This window comes from Vidua chalybeata, chromosome 2 (genome assembly GCF_026979565.1).
Source record: "Vidua chalybeata isolate OUT-0048 chromosome 2, bVidCha1 merged haplotype, whole genome shotgun sequence".
NCBI classification, from domain to species: Eukaryota; Metazoa; Chordata; class Aves; order Passeriformes; family Viduidae; genus Vidua; species Vidua chalybeata.
The window spans coordinates 74273064-74294249 of NC_071531.1; the positions used below are offsets into that span (position 1 = coordinate 74273064).

Consider the following 21186-nt stretch of genomic DNA (forward strand, 5'->3'; position numbering starts at 1 on the left):
CGCGCACCGGAAAGGATTTATGCACTCAGAGACACACGGGTGGGCTTTACAAAGTCAGGACTGTAACTGTTTATTTTAAGCATTGTTTTGTTTTTTCTCTTTCCTCTATAAGGACATACATAACGAAGTTTATAGTTGAAATTTACATGCATGACCTCACTCACAAATACCAGTATTGCCACCTTCTGCCGGCAACCAGACCCACTTTTAAAGACAGCACGGAACATCCGCTCAGCTGCTTGAATAGGGCATGTTTAGTGTCCTTAACAGATTTACATTCTCAAACATTTCATAGTTTTATGTAGTAACAACAAGGGCACAGTGGTACTTTCAAGACTGCTCACACTTAACAACAGATGCACCATTGACTAGACTTTTTTAGATGTGCCACAGAAATCACTTTTTGCTTTCAGAAACATGTACAACTATCATGCCTGTAGGAGATTTTTGAAAATTGCTGTTCAACAATTAGAAAATTATCACTAGGACTTGGCCCTTTACTTTAGCAGCAAAAAGGTTTCAGCCATAGAGGGTTGTATTTCCAGGAATAATTAGCAACAAATCAAGGTATTAACTTGGTGAAGAATAAGTACTCTGGCTTGGCATTCCTGTCCCCCTTAACTGTTTTTCTAGGTCTATAAATCCCTTCTTTTAACCCCAGCTGACATTCACAGTGTTGTTTCCCACAAGAAGGGGTAGTGCTTTGGTGTAAGTTTTTCACATACATAGGGCTGTTACTATAGTCAGAGCTCATGAAAATCACCTCCATTACCTGGCAACCCTAAGGTTTTATTAGGCAAATGAAATCAGCATTTCCTTAAGTGAAGTGACCTCCCAGGCAGGGAGGTCCTTGCCTCTGTCCTATCCCACCCACCCCATGAGATTCAGAGCACTGCAGCTCCCAGCACTCTAACCAAGCTCCAACCCCAGCAGCAGGTGCTGAATTTGGTGTCTGGGGCAGGACAGCACTCCAAGCAGCCCTTGCTTGGTGACAGTTCCAGGGCCCAAGCTGGGCTGGCACTGCTGCAGGACAGGTACTAGCACTTCCCCAGACCCCACGAGTTTAAGTGGTTACACAGTACTTCTGTTTCAGCAAAGGAGACCAGGAATTCACATTGTATTACATGTTAAAACAGGGATACACTCTGCAACATAAACACAAATTCCAGCCCGTGGCATGCCATGCAAAGACATCTTTCTCAACATGAAGAAGTCCATTTATTTTAATCTGAGAGAAACAGATTTTCTACCTCTCTTCTGCAGAGCAAGCAAAAAATTGCCCCTTCTGCCCCTGTCTCTAAATAGGACACTGGAGTTGCTGAATTTAACACCACGTGATAGGATAAACAACAGTTGAGATTGAGTATTATGTTCCATGCCTTCAGACAAAAAAAGCCCACCCCAACCAAAAGCTCCCACAAAATTTAAAAGCACACCCACCCCCAAACAAGACACACAAACTGCAGAAAGAAGCAGAATACTGAGTAATAGCTTTCTTGTGAAATCTGGGTAAGCAGGCATTAGAATCACTCAGGAGTTTGTAGTTCACTAAAAGTATTTGCAATATGTAAGCCATTATCACTTCCATTTCAAAGCCAGTCACTTTCAGATGTATTGGTTTGGGTTTTTTCCCCCTCTGGTCCAGTTCTACAATGTAATGGGGTGAAGAAGAAGGTAGCAATTTGAACATAGAACAACCTCTATGCATAGGTTACAGACTTGCTTTATGCACAGTTTCCAGCAACTTAATTTTTCCCTTTTGAAAATATATGGGTAAATACTGTATCAAATATTGTGGGAATTTACTATGGTAACAAACAAACAACATAAAAAATAATCAGGACACTGGCTACGTGGACAAGAAAACACTGACCAAAGGACAGTATATTCTCTCAATTCTGTGCAAATTCCAATAAAAACCCACGAAAAGTTCTGTTTTCTTGAGTTTAATTGGAGCTTTATTACTTAAGCTGTGACTTCACAGTCTTCACCTTCAGCAATTTGCAAAGAGGAGGCATAAAAGACTATAATACTTAATGGAAGGGACTCCCTGCTGAACAGGGGGAAAGAGGGCAATCCCAAGGCAGAAGAACTGGGAGCGCCAATTTGTTCTTAAGTCTTGCACGAGGACTCCTGAAAAAAGCTGATTACTTGAAGCAAATCAAGGAAATTAAATTTAGAAAGCAGAACCTGGGATTAAAGTAAGCTGGAACCAGAAAGAAAAACCCTGATGACAGAACAGGGACTAGTGACCTGTCAGCCTCAGCTCTGTGCCTAGGAAGATCATGGAACAGATCCTCCCAGATGCTATGCTAAGGCACATGGAGGACAGGGAAGTGACCAGGGACAGCCACCAGCACGGCTTCACCAAGGGCAAGTCCCATCTGAGCAGCCTAGCAGCCTTCAATGATGGAGTGACTCCACCAGTGGACAAGGGAAGGGCTACAGGTGTCATTTACCTTCATTTCTGTAATTTTCTGCCTTAGACACAGTTCCCCACAACATCCTTCTCTCTAAATTGGGACAGATATGGATGCAGTGGGTGGACTGTTTGATGGATAAGAAATTGGTTGCATGGTCACATCTACAGGCTAATGGTCAATGGCTCAGCGTCCCAATGGACACCAGGGACAAGTTGTATCCCTCAGGGGTCTGTACTGGGACCAGTGTTACCATCATCTTCATTAATGACACGGATGAAGGGGCAGAGTGCACCCTCAGCAAATTTGCAAGTGACACCAAGCTGAGCAGTCCCCTGAAGGACAGGATGGCACTCAGAGCAACCGGGATAAGCCTGAGAAGTGAGCCCCTGTGAAACTCATGAGGCTTCAATAAGGCCAAGTGCAAGGTGCTGCACCTGGGCGGCTGGGGCAACCCTTGGTGTCAATAAAGGCTGGGGGATGAACAGATCCAGAGCAGCCCTGCCAAGAAGGATTTGGGGCTGCTGTTGGATGAGGCTGGACATGAGCTGGCAATGTGCACTCACAGCCCAGAAGCCAATTGTAACCTGGGCTGCATCCAAAGCAGCGTGGGCAGCAGGGGAGGGAGAGGATTTTGACCCTGTACTCTGGTGAGACCCCAGCTGGAACACCTCTCTGGGGTCCCCAGCACAGGAAGGACATAGACCTTTTGGAGCAAGTCCAGAAGGAGGCCCACCAAGATGATTAGAGGGACGAAGCACCTCTCCTTATGAGACAAGGTTGAGAGAACTGGAATTGTTCAGCCTGGAAAAAAGAAGGCTGTGGGGTGACCAAACTGTGGCATTCGAGTACCTTAAAGGGAACCTACAAGAAACATGGAGAGAGACTATTTACAAGGGCAAGTAGTAACAGCACAAAGGTAGGTGACTTCAAACTGAAAGAGGCTAGATTAAGATTAGGTATTAGAATGAAATTCTCTGCTCTGAGGGTGGTGAGGCACGGGAACAGGCTGCCCAGAGAAGCTGTAGATGCTCCATCCCTTGAAGTATCCCAGACCAGGCTGGATGGAACTCTGAACAACCTGGTCTAGTGAAGAGTGTCCCTGTCCATGGCAGGGGGGTGTGGAACTAGATTTTTGAGGTCCCTTCCAACTCAAGCCATTCTATGATTCTATGAAAATGCAAATAAACCAAGCAGAGTAAATCCAGACAGAACCCAACAGTAACAGAGGCTGAATGAATAAATAAAGTCACTAGGATTAAACCAGATTTATGGTGCCACTCAGCTTCTTGAACAGCCACATAAAGCTGAAACTGACTGTGGCATGGTGGCTTCAGCCTCTGCTCCCTTGAAGCCACTATCCAACCAGGTAGAAAAATAAAGGTCTAATTCACTGGAAATTCTTTCATTTACAAAACTAATGGAATAGGGGTTTTCTTATGCTTCTGCTTCAACTTCTGATTTATCTTCAACTCCATTCTGCGCATCTTTCATTTCTGCATCTTCAGCGTGGCTTGTCTGAAGAGTAGCAGATGACTAAATAGAGAGACAAAGAAAATATATTAATACATTATACAAAATTGCTAGCACAAACATTGTTTGATTCTTACTACTTGGAAAGCTTGTCTACCCTGCCAGACTGAATTAAGATATTAGGATCTTCAGCCAAAAGAAACCAAAAATTTTCATGCATCTAAGAAACCAGAAGCAGTGTAGAGGAGGCCGAAATATAATTCTGGTATTAGGTGGTTATGATTCTTAATGTGGCCTGCACACACTTGCCACACAATAATTTCTTAGAAGTCTTTTAATGGAAATTCATTTACCAAGCATCTCCAGGAACTGCTTTTGCCCTGCTTCAATATTAATGTCATAAATTTTCAGTCATTCCCATGGCCTACCCTGACCCAACTTGTATGAAGCACACTTGCATTCAGCATAAGTATCTTTGTTGGACAACTGGTTTTGTCAAGGGACGCTTCAAACTCAGCAACACTGATTTGGATGTCCTGTGCAAGAGCTTAGATGGAAGAAGATATGATCTGACAATGTGGCTGCTCTAAAGCTCTCTCCTTGTGCATCTTCCTCATAAAAAGGTGTGCAAGGCAGAGAGCCATGAGGTAGGGCTCCAAGGTCAGCTTTTACAATAGAACATAACCAGCACATCCTGATCTTGCAATGATTTTCAAGCACAGTAAGGGGAGGTGAAAATACCTTGGCTTGCTCATCTCAAAACCTAGTGCAATGAAATTGCTATTCTACCTGTCAGCCCAACATCTTGAGCTATCTGTTTTATGATGATCTTAAGACGAGAACCAGACAAAAACAAGCAAAGTCTTAAGCATGCAATGCTAGGAGAGCGGAATTGGGGGGGGGAGAAAGGGGCAGAATCCTTAAAATCTTACACCAATTTGGCTGCAACAAAAACCCACATTTAAAAGAACATTCATGCATGAAAGTCAAGTTTTCATCCTTAGAAGCATTCCAAGAGTTAAGTCTTCTCTCCACAGAAGATGTGTTAGCTACCAATCCTGGGCTTAAGGTAAGGTGATAAACATCCTGACCTTCAAAAATTCACACTTTACATATGTGAACTTTTCAAATTAATGAAACGAACTACTGATGCAAGAGTGGCTGTTGAATTTAACACTCTGTGTCAGGAACATCAGAACTGCAGTCCAAGCTATTTTCTTAGCAATCAGAAGACATTTAGTAAACAAACTCTCTTCTCCAGAACTTTGAACTTCTATTACACCACCACTAACAGACACTGTTGGGGCTAGAGTAAAGCAACATTATAAATGCAGTAAGAGGAAAACAAGCTTTTCTTGAAAGAAAACTACCTCAAGACTGGCATAGGAGTAAGCATCCTTTACAGTTTATAGTTCCATCAAACCCATTTCATATAAAACCATATCCATTTAAGGCAGGCCAGATGGCTCACAGAAAAAAAACCCAGCACATTGCACATTCCCAAGATCATCTAACTTGTCGGGCAGAATTCACCAGGCCAGTGGAATCCAGGCCTGTATCAGCAATAGTGTGTCCAGCAGGATCAGGGCAGGGATTGTCCTCTTGCACTTGGCAATGGTGAGGCCACACCTCAAATCCTGTGTCCACTGTTAGATGCCAAATGATAACCTTTAATTTACATTTGGTTGGAGTCCAACCTAAAAGATTCTACAACTTTAAACTGATGCTATCCCAAGCAGATAGGGAAACTGTGACTAAGTGCCATGTTTTTCCAACATCCTAAACAGTCTGCAGTGCAAAGACTATGAGTCTGCCTTTTGCCAAGAATATTACTCTACCAATTATCTGTCTCAGGAGGAGCTGAAGAAAGCTCAAGGCTTTTGAAGTTTTAGTGGGTATAGCTTGTTTCAGCAATCCACTCTTCCTATCTCAACAGATCTTGCTGTATCCCACACCTAGTGGAGGAAGCCAGATTCCCAGCAGCTGTGCTAGCAGAAAGGATCCTTCACAACAGAGCCTGACAGCTGGCAACTAAATTTTGCCATTTCAGAAGTGAAGATGCCCAACAGTGAAATAATTCTACTTTAGTTGCTGTATCTTTATATTCCTGAAATTTTTTATTGAAGCCTACCAAAATTAAGATACTGTGTGACTTTACATCACTGTGTCTAGAAGGACAGAATACTTTCTTTTAAGCTCCAATACACAAGGATTGCTGACATCAGGCTGCTTTAGCCAAAAAGAGAAGAGACAGAGAGAAGCATTTCATGTAGGAAATTGTCAGCTGACAATCTGAAACGGCTGAACTGTCAGTATATACTCATCTAAGGACATCACGCCTCTGGAAAGACTCAAGGACACAGTTAACCAAAAGAGATTAATGTACCAATATCTGGCAATTTTTAATGTTCTTCATGCATATTCTGGAAAGGTGAAAATAACCTCCCAAGATACAAGCTTTTGTAATCCCCCCAGTTACTGAGGAAATTTATGAGTCTGACATAAATCCCAGATTTGTCTGAGAAGTTACAGGTCCATCTTGTCCTTCTAGACCATCAGATTTAAGGAAAATAACTAGAAGGTTTTCTTAGGATATCTGATTCTCACCAGTAACCTGAAATATTTCTTGGTAGCTAATACAATCTTGTAATAACCTGTATTCACATACTGCCATTATTAACTGAACTAGTATTTACTAAAATTCTAGTGAAAGCTTATTAGGAAAACCATGCATACAGCAGAATAATCAATCTTCTGACACTTCATAATCTATCTGTGACATTTGTAATGGAGACCATCAACCACATCCTAATGTCTCTGTGAGAAGCAAGATGGTGCTCAGCACCCTCTGTATGACAGACACAAGTTCTCACTAGATGGGCACCCCAGGCACCAGAACAGCCTGTTCTTTGCAACTAAAGCCTGTTCTTTGTTCTAGGCTCTAGAGGGATAGGTGCTTTTTCCACTTCTAGAACTTCATGTTTGCAACTCATCACTTCAACTGCCTTCTGATTAACACTGGTCTGTGGCAAATTCAGTTGAAATAGGTGAAAGCTTTCTGTGCAATGGTTGATACTGCTGGTTTTCCTGTTCAAGCAAAATGGCCTAATAATTTTGACTGTTGGTATTTTGAGTTCCATCCCTGCTCCCCAAAGGAGACTACTTAAGTGATCTCCTGCTATAATTATCTGTAATAAGAAGCAAGGTGAGTAACTAAACCACTGTTCCTTGTGTAACACATGACACCACCTGCTGTAATGTTCAGAGTAGTGTTACTTACCTTTAAGTCTTTGTCTGCCAGCCTTTGGAACATGTTGGCGTACATCTTTTTCTCCTTCTCATGCTGCTCCCGTATTTTTTGCTGACAAGTCACCAGTTGCACTTTGGCAGCTTTGTTACTCGGATAAAGCTGTATCACTTTCTGGAAATCTGCTCGGGCCAATTCAAAGTCATTGACAGCCAAGTGAGCTTCTCCACGCCGGAAAAGGCCTTTCTCATTGTTGCTATCCAATTCAAGTGCCTGCATTCAAAAAAACCAAAATCATCTTCAGCAACTATTTTTCTTTTATAAAAATGATATGCAGTCAGAACACCAGCAACTGCTAGGAACTGTGCCTTCTGATGTAGACTTAGGAGTCTTGTCAGGGCTTACTAATAAAGTCAGTGGAATACAACAGAAGTAAGTACAAAGAGGAATGAATACAGTAGGCTATTTGACAAGAGAACCAGCAAGTCTAAGATTTAGTCAGGGAGTAATCGTGCTCTTTGAAAGGCCTTTGCCAACATGACTACCTTCACCACATCTCAAGTGTTTCTTATTTCTAAATACTTTAATATTCTTAATGTAGCAACAAGTTAGTAAAAGATGTTCAAAGGGCACTAATTATGAAAATAATCTGTTGGATATTTTTAACGCACTAATAATTCCATACTAGCTAAATGACAGCTGGTAAGAAAAACCGAACAGTACATTGGCCTGTTGTCCCTAAAATGTTTAAAGCAAGACAAACTGTCAGACTGCTTGGGCAGTTTAAGAATAAAAAAACTCCTACTACCTTGTTGCAGTTCTCCAAGGCCTGGGAGTATTCCTTGAGCTTGAGATGGCACATAGCTAAGTTAAGGTGGGCAGCAAGCCTCAGGCTTTTGGCTTTTGATTCCTCCTCCTCGGAGAGTCCTGACTCGTGCTCCAGCCATGACACAATCTTCTTATACTGTAATGCTGCCCGCTTGTATTTCCCCTCCTGTAAACAAGGCAGTTAAATTATCACACAGCTCACCACAGGAAATTTTATCTCCCTGTTGTCCCTTTTGCCTGCCTTGAGCAATACATCTAAAAAACCCCATCTGATCAAAAAGTAACTTCTATCATCAAAAATACTTCTGATAGCCATTCCTGCACAGGATCAGAAAATCTTTAGGAACTTACCTGGTTCCCCATTAGAGCTAGGGGTATACGCCAGCATTGATACTTCACTGAACTCCTACCTTTATATTCAACTTTTGATACAAAAATAAGGGAAGATGGGGCATTCTCAAAATGCAATACAAAGATAATAGGAAACTCTTCCTTTAGCTACTGAAATTATTTTAAACAGCTTCTCCATGTCTACCCAAATGAATATTGTTCAACTCATTACACTGTCCTACAGCAGGAACTGAAATACTGAACACCCCATAGTGTTATCGGCAGATACAGCAAACAGCTCTAACAGAGAGCTCCCTGCAGAGTTCGCTCTTTGGATAATCCAACTGAGTTTCTTTTTTAAGACACATTCCCCTCCAATTCTCCCTGTAAAATCTCACAGAATACCGTGAACACCACTCAGAAATTACAGAAGCTGTAAACATCATTATCAACTCATGACATGGACCAAGAAATGCTATTATTACTTGGGGAATGAAACTTACCTTGAAGTACTGAGTGCCTCTCTCCTTCACAATGCAGCTCTGTTCCAGCTTCTCATCCGTGTTCATTTCCCAGGACTCTTTAGCCTACCCAAACAGGACCAGTTCCAGTCAATTTCAATACAACTTTTAGGGAAATCAAGTAGCTATGTTGTTTCCTACTAACAGTATGGTTGAGGTAAGTCTGGCAAAGCTTTGCACTGCTCATGGAAACTAGCCTGGAGCATGAGAGATTGCAACAGACAGGGATACAGGAAGAATAAGGACCATTTCAGCCAAGAGCTCCCAGCATGTCACCATCATCTCTGGCAACAGTGGCCTCCTTGTTTCACATCACCATTCAAGGACTCCATTGTCATTGTTTAAGCTGCACTCCCACTTCTTCCCCCAGTCCTGAATCTCTTTGGGATTTCATCTCTTGCTCTCACCTTTTCAAAGCTTTTGAGTTTCACTTCATACTGCAGCTCTGCATCTGGAGGGATTTTAAATTTCTCATTCCCAGCACTTCCAAAACCATAGCTGTAAAATGGGGGTGGGGAAGGAGAAACAAAAATTATAAAGAAGAGAGTTCAAAACTATCCATTCAGGTATATTTGCTACATAGGAAGATGGAGACAAAAACCTCACGCAAATCTGGGATGCGCATAAATTATTATTACAAGACAAAGGTTTGAAGAATTCTAGGTACAATTCTAAAATTAGCAAGTACAACGTAGAAGAAAATAAGAGAAACCTAGTATTGACTTCATTAATCTTTCAGCAGCTCCTATTATTTTATTAGCTTTTTAGTTTACTTTAAGGAAAAGCAAGTAATCCCTTCATCAAAAAAAAAAAAACCCAAACAAAACCAACCAACTTTCAAATTACAACTATCATATTTAATATTCATGTCTGAAACTGAGTGTTGCATTCAGAGCACCTGTATTTAGTTCTATTCTTAGAAAAGCAAAGAGAATAAATACCAAGATTAGGTGAGCAGCTGTACACTTAACACACTGCTAACCAGCTGGTAAACAGGAAATGCCTACAGAAAGGTACTGCAATACAACTCCAGTAAGAGCTGCATATTAGCAGGAAAACCCTCTAGATCAGATTGCTTCCAGTTTTCTGCTCTCATCAGGCCCAGTTACAGTTAAAAAAAAAAATCTCAATAAAAACTGAAATAAATTAAAGTTTGATGAAAACTATCTGTGCAACCCCACTTGTTTCAGATGTGTTCTCACTGTAAACAGAAAATTTTGCCTATATCCAAGTCTACATATGGACTGTTTTACAGTGATCAGTCATGAAGAGGAATCACAAAAATCTAAGAGAGCAACAAATTTTTTAAAAAATATTCAGAAGTCAACATTACAGAGATTTAAGTAAATTTTTTCTGGACTGCTACTGCTTCACTATGAAGTGGCAAAGCACGATACTTCTCGTACATCAGTTTTTGGGGCTTATCCAAGTTTTTACCACAGCACTGAAAAAAGCTGAAAGGCATTATAACAAAATATTTCTTTCCTGCCAGATGATTAGTATAAGCCCTTCCTGTATCAAACACCAGAAACAGCATACCTGGGCTTGAGATAGAACACAGATTCCTCTGATTTCTCCATTTTTTGAATTGCTTTCTCCAGACCATGAGGAATATCGAAGTTTTCACCTTCTCCAATCTCAAACCGCAATTCCCGCTTGTCAAAAACACGATCTCCGTGTCGGCCTTCAAACTGGACTGGTAACAAAAACCAGAACAACAGAGAGAGAAATCAGAAGGTATCTATGAATGGCAGTGGGCAGGTACCCAGGAGTGCACAGGAAGCTCTATACAGGCAGGCAGCACACACAGAAGTGCCAAAGCCTCCTTCTGAAGAGTCTTTTCTCTTTTAGCAGCTACCTATGGCATAGCAGCTACTGGCAGCAAACAGAATTTCTGCTTTCAATTTAACAGCCCCTTTTTTGTTGTTCATTTAAGTGTTTGTTTTTGCCACTCTGACAAGTGCTAGAATTTTTTGTTCCACAGCACATGGAAATACTCTATGAGACTCAATCACCTTTTGTGATCAGATAAGCACTTCAACAGATTCAGTATCACCAGAAAACACAGTTGCTGCTGGAAAATGTAAACCTTGCTAGAAAGAGAAGGAAAGCTTGCTCTAGGTTGTTAAGTTACTTGGTACAGAACAGAGAAGCCACATATTCCTCTCCCTCAGGACATGCAGTTGTAGATTGTGAAAAGGTTCTGCCATCCCTCATTGCAAATCCATTCACTATTTGTGTAACAACACACTTACTCTCTACAAGTGCATCCTCATTGGGCCTGGAGTAGCCCTCCCCTTTTTTACGAATTCTTCGGATGATGCCACCATCTTCTTCATCAGTGAGGTCCTCCCCCTTGAACTCAAAAAGTTCTATCTGTGGAGGGAAGAAAAGCCTTGCATTTATTCTCATTAGACCAATTTAGTAACTCACAGGATTTATTCTCCAGAGATCTTTGAAACTTTAAACTCACTGCTGCAGCAAACTGTTTAGGATTTTTAAGAGTTAGTGTTAATGTAGGAGACAGGTACCAGTCTGAATCTCTGAATCTTCACATGCCCTCACAAATAAATATAAATCATAGTTTCAAGTGGGAGTACCACAATGACATAGAAAAAGAGTCTAGTTACAAAAGGTATTTGTCATTGCTGCTACGAAGTGAAAAAAAAAATCATATCCTATTTTTGAGTAAAACCATAGTGAAAACTATTCCTAAGCACAAAAAAGCATGCCATTATAATCAGCATTGTTTAAACTATCCCATTAAAAAAAAAAAAAAAAAAAAAAAAAAAAGTTCAGAGCTAATGCTGCAGACAGTCCTGACACTGGACTTAAGATAACTGGAATGCAAAAGGAATGAATATCCACCAGTACTTCCACTTTTTATTTTAATTGCTATCTAGCAACAAATAATATCCTGGTCTTTCAGTCAGTCTGAAAAAAGTAACTCCTGAACATCCTACTGATGACCATACAGGTGAGTACCTCTCCTTTTTTTTTTTTCCCAGCCTGAACAATACTATTCTATGGAATAACCTAGCTGTTTATATTCCTCAGTAAAAGTAATCATGAGGAAAAAAAACCAAAACCAACACCAGATCATAAAAGAAAAGAACTTCCAAATCATAGGACATGCATTATTTCTTGTCATAAAGAAATGCTGACGTGATGACACAGGTACAAAATCTCTTAATGTAAATTCTAGAGGGTCTTTTGTAAAGCAACTTGTACAAAATTTTGGAATGGGGATAGGCACTTCCAAAAGAACCCTGCTGATACTGTGTTAAGTAATAAAATGTAAACCTAGGTAAAACTAAAAGAGTGAAAACTTAAAGATACTTTAGCTGCTTGACAGTCATAGTAGCCAGAAACTACTTCAATCTAATAAACTTGGGGAAATTTTCTGGATCTAAGTTCCAACCCAAACCCCTGATCAGGACACACCCAGCACTGCTGACTTGTTGCAGCCAGTAAGCCCCAGGCTATTTTATTAGGGAAGCACAAAACCATCATAGGCAGCTTTGGTGCTTTTCTTTCTCCCCCCTCTTCCCCTCAACATAACTGCTCAGGCAGGCATTAGGGGATATCACAACTCATGAATGAAACACTGCTTTTACCTAAATGCATACCCAGAAAATGGAGGGGCCAAACTGGCAGCATCAAGAAAAGTCCAGTGGGAAGTGAATAACCTGGGTGACTGCATGGGACAGACTCAGGAGTAGCCTGATGGACCAAATCCCATCTTGCAGTTCATGCTTTTATTTATCCCAGTGTTACATATTACCTCTTGTTGAAAGACAGTGAAAGCTTCTCTGCTTTCTGCTGTCCATGTGCATCCTCTGCAGTAGTGCTAAGCCCTTAAGAATGCCCCACTGTGCTGCCAAGGTAGAAGGCCCTGAGCTTTTAGCTTGCATTTCAATCATCAACTCAGCCCTGATTACACTTGGTATCACTTGCATAGAAGCACGCAGCACTCCAACATGTGTAGTTTGATCCAATACAACTAAGCCATGAATAACATCAGATTTCTATGTAAGAAAATGCTGTTTATGAACAGCTCTACATGACAATATTTTTCAGAAATAATGGTATTAATTTTGGTGTACTCAAAGTGAGTACATCCCTTAGTGGACACTACCTGCTAGCAATATTTTTTTTTAATCTTTCTACACAGAATATATCTAATATATCTCAGAAGTCTATGTGAAAAAAAAATGCAAATACACTATCCAAATGCAAAGCAAATTCAATATCCAATTATGTTAAGGCCAATGGCACCTGGCCTGTAAGAGCAATGGTGTGGCCAGGAAGATCAGGGCAGTGATTGTCACCCTATACTAGACACCTCAAATCCTGTGTTCAGTTTTGGGCCTTTCAGTTCAGGAAGAGACATTGAGGTGCTGGAGTGTGTCCAGAGAAGGGCAACAGAGCTGGTGAAGGGTCTGGAGCACAAGTCCCATGAGGAGCTGCTTGAGAGAGCTGGAGATGTTTAGCCTGGAGAGAAAGAGGGGTCTTGGGGGGAACCTTCTCACTTTCTACAACTCCCTGAAAGGAGGCTGTTGCCAGATGGGGTCAGTCCCTTCTTCCAAGTAACAAGTCACAGAACAAGAAGAAATGGCCTCAAGGTGCACCAGGGGAGGTTTAGAATGGATATTAGTATTAGAACAGGCTCACCCTCCCCGGAGGTATTTAGGTGTAGATGTGGCACTGGGTTGGGTTAATGGTTTAGTGATGGACTTGGCAGTGTCAGATTTATGATTGGACTCAATGGTCTTTAAAGTTTTTTCCAACCTAAATTACTCTATGTATAATTTACCCTTCTTAACACATGCTTGTTGTTTCCAATAAAATCTAAACAGACTTTCAGTCTTTGAATAACTCCATGAGCTATTTTCACCTTTTTCAGATATTAGATAAAACATTCCATCTCAGAGCAATCATCAGTTTTAAAGCTTTCCTTATGCCCCCAATTGTAGGATTCCATTCCATTAATTAAGTGCTTTAGAGCAAAGTAATTTTAAAAATTACACTTAAGAGTCTGCCTTCTCTCAGGTAGAATTTATTTTGATGCAATTGTTAGCAAATTGAACTGTTTCTACAGTAAGGAAAATACATCCCCTCCAAACCCTGTTGAGACTGTCAGGGTATGCTCCAGAAACAACTTTTATGTCATCCTACATGGAAAAATCAAATACAAGTCTCAGCATTCTGAGTAACCATTCTCACTTCTGAAATAACACACAAGAGACAGCTGCTGTTTCCACCCCCTTTGGGAAAGGAGGGGGAAGATGTGGAGGAAAATTACTTTTAAGGTCAGTAGGAAATAAAATCTCTCCTCTCCTGGTGAGGCTGAGAGACACCAAGGATAACTGGCTCCATTCTTACTAAGACACGCAGCTCATCTCCAGGAGAGCAGTTGGCCATGTGAGTTGTCAAACTGGGTTACCCAGCTGCCAAACTCAAGACTGCTGAATCTGTCACAGGCACTGAGTGAGTGCACAGGACTTCATCTATGGGGGCAAGATTGATCAGTGTAGCCTGGACGCACAGAGAGACTTTGGTAATGAACCAGCAACCTGAATCCAAACTGGTTTTATGGTGCTTTAAGGCTGACTGAAAAGCTCAGTTCTAAAGAAAAGAGTTTGTAATTGCAGGGCTGTTCAAATATTGTATTCTAGCAGTTCCCAAGGGGCAATTACCTCTCTTCTCCCTGAAAGAGCTCATAAGAGGTAATGTTAATGTTGTAAAGAAAACACAAGTAAGTATAAAAAATGTATTACTGAGGGCATTGATTGCTCTTCCTGTTGTTGAAAACCTCACAACATTTAATATATCATTACTCTGAATGTTATTAAGTGGATTAAAGATTTCATTTTAACTACTTCAGTCTATCACTGAAATAGTCTGCCCTCCCAGCCTGCACTTTACTGCTGCAAATCACTCAGTAACGGCAGAATTACAACTGAACACTGAAGATCATTAAAGTGTTTTAAAAACTCAGAGAATGGAACCCAAGCCATTACAGAAGAGAAGCAGCCAGACTAAAATTTTGTACACACTACCCAAAACGGACCATATTATTTTCCTTAGGAAACGTTAACAATCCTGTTTTAAAAGGAAATTGCATCACACATTTTTTCAAGCATGTAGTTTTAGTGACCATCTCTCACTTACCTCAAAAATCAGTGTAGCATTGGGAGGTATCTTTGGGGGACTCCCAGCTGAGCCATAGGCATATTCTGGTTTACACGTAATCCGACAGATTTCACCAATCTTCATAGTGGCCACAGCAATGTCCCATGCTTTGATCACCTCACCTGTACAAGTCAAACGCCAATCACACATGAAAGACATGATCAGGTGAAACTGAGCATCATCACTTTTAGTATACAAAAGGTAAGGCAGCAGAAATACTGAAGAACTTGTTCTCACTCTCACTACATACATCAGTTTTAAGCCTAATCAAATTCTGAAGTTTCCCAAGGACCCAAATTAGGCCCAAACATTTCTTCATTCCAGGTGTAACAATTCTTTTTATAGAATAACAGAACACAGATGCCAACTGAAGTGCTTGGCACAGTCCCAAGTGTGAGGAAGTAACAATAAACTCTTCTGAGAGGAAGGCCTTAGGGTGAGAGATTGTCTGCTCCTGTTTTGAAAACAATCCAAACCAGCAGCCTTTTCTGTTCATACTTTATCAGCTGGCAAAGAACAGCACCAGTGGTAACTAAAAGTTACACACATTTGTAACAGAAAGAGAGAAGAAAGTAGTAGCATTGCTTTGAAAGGGAAGAAAAGCTGTAATAAAAAACATCCCCTCTCTTACTCAAACTGTTCTAATTGCTGCTCCTCTTGACTCATCAAGCACACTTTCTATTAGTCTTGTATTAATAGGCACATTTAATATCATCTCAAATTGCAGTACAATTAATTTACCTCTTTTTAAAAAGGAGGTATTATCTATTTTTTAAAAGCAGAAGGTAAAGAACTTCCAGGGAAGAATACAAGATTGAATAATAAGATTTGCAGGAACAGCGATGCTCAAATTTTCAAAAAAATGAAAATATTTTGATAATGAAGAGATGCACTGCTCAAGGACTCATATTTGGGTTAACTTGAGAATTTTATGGAAAAGAGAGTATGTTTCATCATTAGACAGCTGACAGCTGCCTCTGTGTACCCTTTCACAATTAAGCACTCCTGAACTGAGGTCTGGCCCCCAAAAAAATGCATACTCTGGCTATTTAACTACCCTTTATCTCTACATTTTGAGACAGATTTGCTCCCCTGGAGTGCTTTGTCTGAGGCCTGTGAATTCTTCAGCAGGCCTTTTAAGAGGCTACACAGTTCTCTCATTCAGAAAAATCTCACATTCTGATGGGACCATTCTAAGAGAATAAACTCTGAAAGGAAGTATAAGTAGCAATTTTGAAAAGCAAAGGAGTCACACAAGGGAATCCTATCTCAATTATTAACAAAACTGATCAGCACCAAACAAGATATTACCTTTTCCCAAGTCAAATGAGAATTTGTCTCTTCTGTCCAGACTGGAGTCAAATTTTGTGCCATCAAGAAGCCACCCCGTGTAATGGACGGTCACCTTATCACCTATCATCGGAGACTCTGTCCCACTGCCTTCTCTCTTGACAACCTGAGGAAAACAGCAATTAATATTAACATCACAGAAATCAAGTCTGCCTGTCCACTGGACATGAATCACAAACACCTAGATATGCATGTTATCATCCTTAGCAGACAAAGGATTTGCAGGTTTCTTTCAGTCACCTGGAAATGGACTGGCTGTTCTTTCTGCAGATTAGCAGCACTGCAAATGCAGAACCTCAAGATGGCTGTGCTGTGATACAAGAATTTAACAGGCAACAGTTGGCAGCAGCTTACAGATCTCTGCGTTAGGCAGGGTTTTTTCTCCTTTATTCAAGTATTTACCTCATCACCTCTCTATCATCACGTCTGAGTTCAGTGCTCTAGGCAAAGCACTTAAACAAGAGAACGAGGTAGTTCTTTCCATGAAAAATCTATTCCAACATGTAATCTGAAATTATTCGAGTTAAACCAGGCAGTTTAAGGAAGGTTAGCAGTGTCTCACCCCAAGCAGGTTAGTTCTATCAGCCTACAGAGTAACACCTGAAAATTATTTATCGCAATAATTTTGTCTCCTCACAATTCTGACATGGATGGCCAGCACCCTCGTCTCACATACAGCTGCAAGGATTTAATTTTCTTCTCAGGGTGTTCCCCAGCCTGCCCAGCAAGACAAGTTTAAAATAAATCTAGACTATTCAGAAAATGGGGACAATCTCTCTGGTGTTCACTTGAAGCTTATATAAAATTAGAGAATAGTGACATATCTCACAGGCAAGGATGTGAGGCTTTGCCCGTAACAGGATTCCTGAAGTTCAGATTTGAATTTTTCCCAATATAGAATGAAACCAGCTAGCCCTAAGCCAAAGTTCTGCATTATCTTAGCCAGGCAAAAGGGGACCAATGGAGGACCCTATTTGCTTGCATCATGGAGACCTGGAAAACATTCTGTTATGGAAGATAAACATCTATTCGAGAGCAGTTGCAGGGAATCCCTCCTTTCAATTTCATGTTTCTATATCAATCATGTTTTTCACTGAACGAGGTAGACTTTTGGGAGTCTCCTTCACAAATTTCAGTTTCCTGCAACCCACCACAGTCAATCTCCCACCTGGCCTCCCACCATCCCTGTGACTGACTATCCAACTGACCATATTTGGACTCTCCATCCAAAACCAAAGCTTCACTACTGACAGCTTCTGTCAGACTAACAAGCTGAAAGCATAGAACAAAAAGTACCCCCACAAACAAACAAAACCTAGAAAAAATCCTGGCTACTTCTTTTCTCAGGAAAGGATGCTCAACGTGAAAAGGGATGCCTGACCTCACAGAGCACACCATCCCTTTAACCCCGAACCAGCACCCCGGGCAGTTATTAGCATTACAAAACTAATCTATTGATGTCTCCCCAAGGAAGGCAAAAGTTCAAGCAAGCATTCTCAGAGATAAGGAAATAGAGAAGTATGAGAAAAACACATGAATCAGGTAAGCAACCTGACCTACATCATGCTTAGCAGATGCAATTTGCCAATCTGCATAAAGCAGATGCAAAGTAGCACTTTAAAGCAGCCAGTCTAATGTAGTTTTGAAAAACTAACTGCATTTAATAGAAATTTACTAAATTTTACCAAATGCCATATTCTTGTAGTGTCATAGCAAGGTATTCTAGAGTAACAAATATCTAATTTTCATTATTTATACAGTTTATTCTTTTGCATTTGTTCCATTTTGAAGAGACTGAAGTTTCACTTCTGAATATGGCAATCTTATTTTCTGTAAGGTTTACATTTCCTTTTCAGATGAAGAAACAGGATTTTTCAGTTCATATGTCTTACAAATGGTTTATTTCCAAACTTAATTACTTATTCTAGGAATTGTGCAAGTATATTCAGCAATATCTGGTAAAAAACTGTGGATACTATTCTGATATACAGCTAATGAACAAATAAACACGCTTCTGCAATCACTGCAACAATGCCAGTACAAAACTGGTGTAGGTTAGTTCAGAGCTAGACGCTTGATCTCAATAGATGCCTTTTGCACTCCAGCAATTACGTAAAAAGAAAATCCATGAAGGCTGGACTTTGTGACCTCCATGGTATTTTACTTATCATGTCACAATCTCAATTTTTGTGATTTTCATAACCTCACTTCGTTTGCTAGTGTTTTCTTCCCCCTTCTCTAAAAAAAAAACCACCAAACAAACAACCCAAAAAACACCTGCTGCTTCTCCATCATCAAAAAGTAGGCACTGCATGAATCAGGCAGACCCGCACTGCCCTTCTACAACGCTCAAAGGACCTGGGCTGCGAGAGACCTGGGCAGCCATGCAGATGAGAACTCTGACCTGATACTCTACGATGTGCAAAACCCAAAATGTCTCACCTAAACATGCTAGCAGGAAACATGGAAAAGCAGAAATATAGCAGCCAACATCTTTAATCTGCTCCCTGGTACCCCTCCTGAACGGGAGACAGCGCCTCTGTAATGAACCCAGAATTTAGAAGGCTCTAAAGGTTAAACCCAGAATTTTGCCTTTGCCGTAGTGCCCCTTTCTCCTCCTGACCACCGTAACTTCGAAATTTTACTGCGGTTGAATAACACTTCTAAATAATCGCTGAAGTTTTTAGCAGAGACTAAGGAAGTTTCTAGAGATATGGAAATAGGCAACGTCTGACAGAGGAAGTTCGCGCAACTCCCCCTCACGGTATAAATCCCGCTGCCCTTATCGCCAGCCTTCCCAGTACAAAGGAGAGCAGCCGCTCCGCCGCGGCCGCGCCGGGGACCTGCCCGGCCGCCGGCCCAGCGGCACCGAGGGGCGGCCGGGCCGCTCCGGCCCCCGGACCGCGCACCCCGGGCCCGGGGGCTGCCCGGAGCCCGCGCCCGGGGCCTGAGGGGAGGCACCGCCGGGCATGGCGGGGACGGGCACCGAGCGCACGTGCCCTGCCGGGGCTCCATCTTTAATTCCCAGCCGCGGACACGTGCTGGGGGGGCGGGGATGGACCCGGACCCTCACAACCCGCGCTGCGAGCCGGACGGAGAGCCCGGCCCGCCTCCCCCTCCCGCATCTTCTCCTAAACGACGGAGGAAAGCCCAAACGCAGGGGGAAGAGCCTTTTCGCTGCACAGCCCCCCCGTGACCCCGAGCTCTCCCGGCGGGCAGACCGGGCTCCGGCTCGCCCCGGGAGGAGCGGGGAGCCGCCAGGAGGAGCGGGGAGCCCCCGCAGCCAGCCGGGAAGCGCTTGCGCAGCCGGGGCGCGCTCCCGCCCTCCGCCGCTGTTGTTTAATCGCCCGCGCTGCGCCAGCTCTGCCTAGATGCCCGGGGACCGCCTCGTCCCCTTGCCCGCGGGGCACACAATGGGCCCGGTAGGGCCAGGGCGCCCGGGGAGCACTCACTCGCAGGCCAGGAGGAATGCCCCCGCTCCCCGCCGGCGCGGGGAGCCCTCCGAGGTAGCGCGGAGGGTGGGGATGGGGAACAGCCGCCCAGTACCTTGAGGACGCCCTCATCCTGCTTGGGAGTGATGTCCACCCCTTCCAGGGGAGCCCCGTCCGCTTTCATCTCCTCCGCCGTCATGCCGCCTGCCGCTGCCACCTCTGCGCAGGGAAGGGCCGCCTCACGGGCTCGGTGCTGCGGCTGGGAAAGCGCCTGGGATAGCGACTGGCTGCGCCTCCGGCTCCGGGCAGCGCGGGTGGGGGCGGGCGCCGCACGCCTCCTTCCCTGCTGCTCTCGCCGCAGCGCCGGCCCCTGCTCGGCGAGGAGGAGGAAGGGGAGGGGAGAGGGAGGGACCGAGAAGTTTCTAGAGCGGCTGCCGCAAAGCGCCCGGCTGTGCCAGGGGCCGGGGTGAAAGTGTGCGTCGCCCCCGGGGGCGGAGAGGACGGCGGGGGTAAGGCAGCCGCCTGGCCGCGTTATACTCCGGGGTGATGGGGGCGCAAGAGAAGAGGAGGAGGAGGAAGAAGAGCTTATTTATGGCAGGAGGGAGGGCTCGCTTTTACAGCGCTGAGCTTGCCGGGCAGGTGCGCCCACCTCTCGCTGGTGATGCAGGGGAGCCCGGCCCAGCAGCGAGGAGGAGCTGCTGCGTCCTGCCCTGGGGAAGCTTTATTGTAAGCTGCACTTGCAATAAAAGTAATCCGTCTGACTCCTTAGTTTTAGCAACCCTGTGCAGATGCATGGCTTATAATCTTTTTGCCCACCACGCGGCACTAGGTGGTCCCCAGGAAAGGTAGTACAAGTGGGCACAGAAACACCGTGCCGACAGTAAGCGTGCAGCCGGAGGAGTTCGGGCATCCCTTGGTTGGGGTCTTATTAGGAGCCGTGTGCTTGAAAGCCATTTGTTACCCAGGACCAGGAAAGGTAAAGACATGCTTAGGACACAAGAGTGTAAGCTCTGTGCCTTGCCCGTCTGTATCCATCCAGAAAAAGTAGCACCGATTTGTGCATCAACCTGCTGTTGGAGTATTTAGGGATGCATAAATAGAAATAGGTGCTCCCTCTTAATATGAAGAACATTAGTACAAATATGCAGGAATTAGCAGACCTATTTCTGGGCTACTCAGCATCTGTACATGCCTCCCGGATGGTATGGTACATTCAGACAAATCATTTGCAAAATCCAATAATATAAAATCAGGCTAGAAGAGTATCCATCACCTACACTATAAATAAGGAAAGCAAAAGTGTTAAATAGGCTCAACCTTCCACTGCAAGCCTTGAACACCCGCCCCCCGGCCATGCAGCTGCAGTTTTGCCCACTCCTCGCATAGGGCGG

General features: G+C 43.1%; 1 protein-coding gene across 1 annotated transcript; it reads right to left on the minus strand.

Moving 5' to 3' along the window:
• Positions 1-40: 40 nt before the first annotated feature.
• On the minus strand, positions 41-20314 carry FKBP4 (FKBP prolyl isomerase 4). Its single transcript, XM_053934372.1, has 10 exons — positions 19911-20314; positions 16326-16470; positions 14994-15136; positions 11075-11195; positions 10359-10515; positions 9227-9317; positions 8802-8885; positions 7949-8134; positions 7174-7413; positions 41-3956 (listed from the first exon to the last, which is right to left on the minus strand). Exons 1-10 carry the CDS (start codon positions 19992-19994, stop codon positions 3858-3860), a joined length of 1350 nt encoding a protein of 449 aa, XP_053790347.1. The 5' UTR covers positions 19995-20314; the 3' UTR covers positions 41-3857.
• Between the last annotated feature and the right edge of the window lie 872 nt (positions 20315-21186).

Excerpts from the sequence above, each read along its gene's own strand:
- FKBP4 (XM_053934372.1), bottom strand. The coding sequence starts at position 19,994 with ATGACGGCGGAGGAGATGAAAGCGGACGGGGCTCCCCTGGAAGGGGTG. Across the intron at positions 9,318-10,358 it reads GTGTTCTATCTCAAGCCCAG|CTATGGTTTTGGAAGTGCTG; the intron begins GTATGCTGTTTC and ends CCCATTTTACAG. Across the intron at positions 8,135-8,801 it reads GAGGCACTCAGTACTTCAAG|GAGGGGAAATACAAGCGGGC; the intron begins GTAAGTTTCATT and ends CCTTGTTTACAG.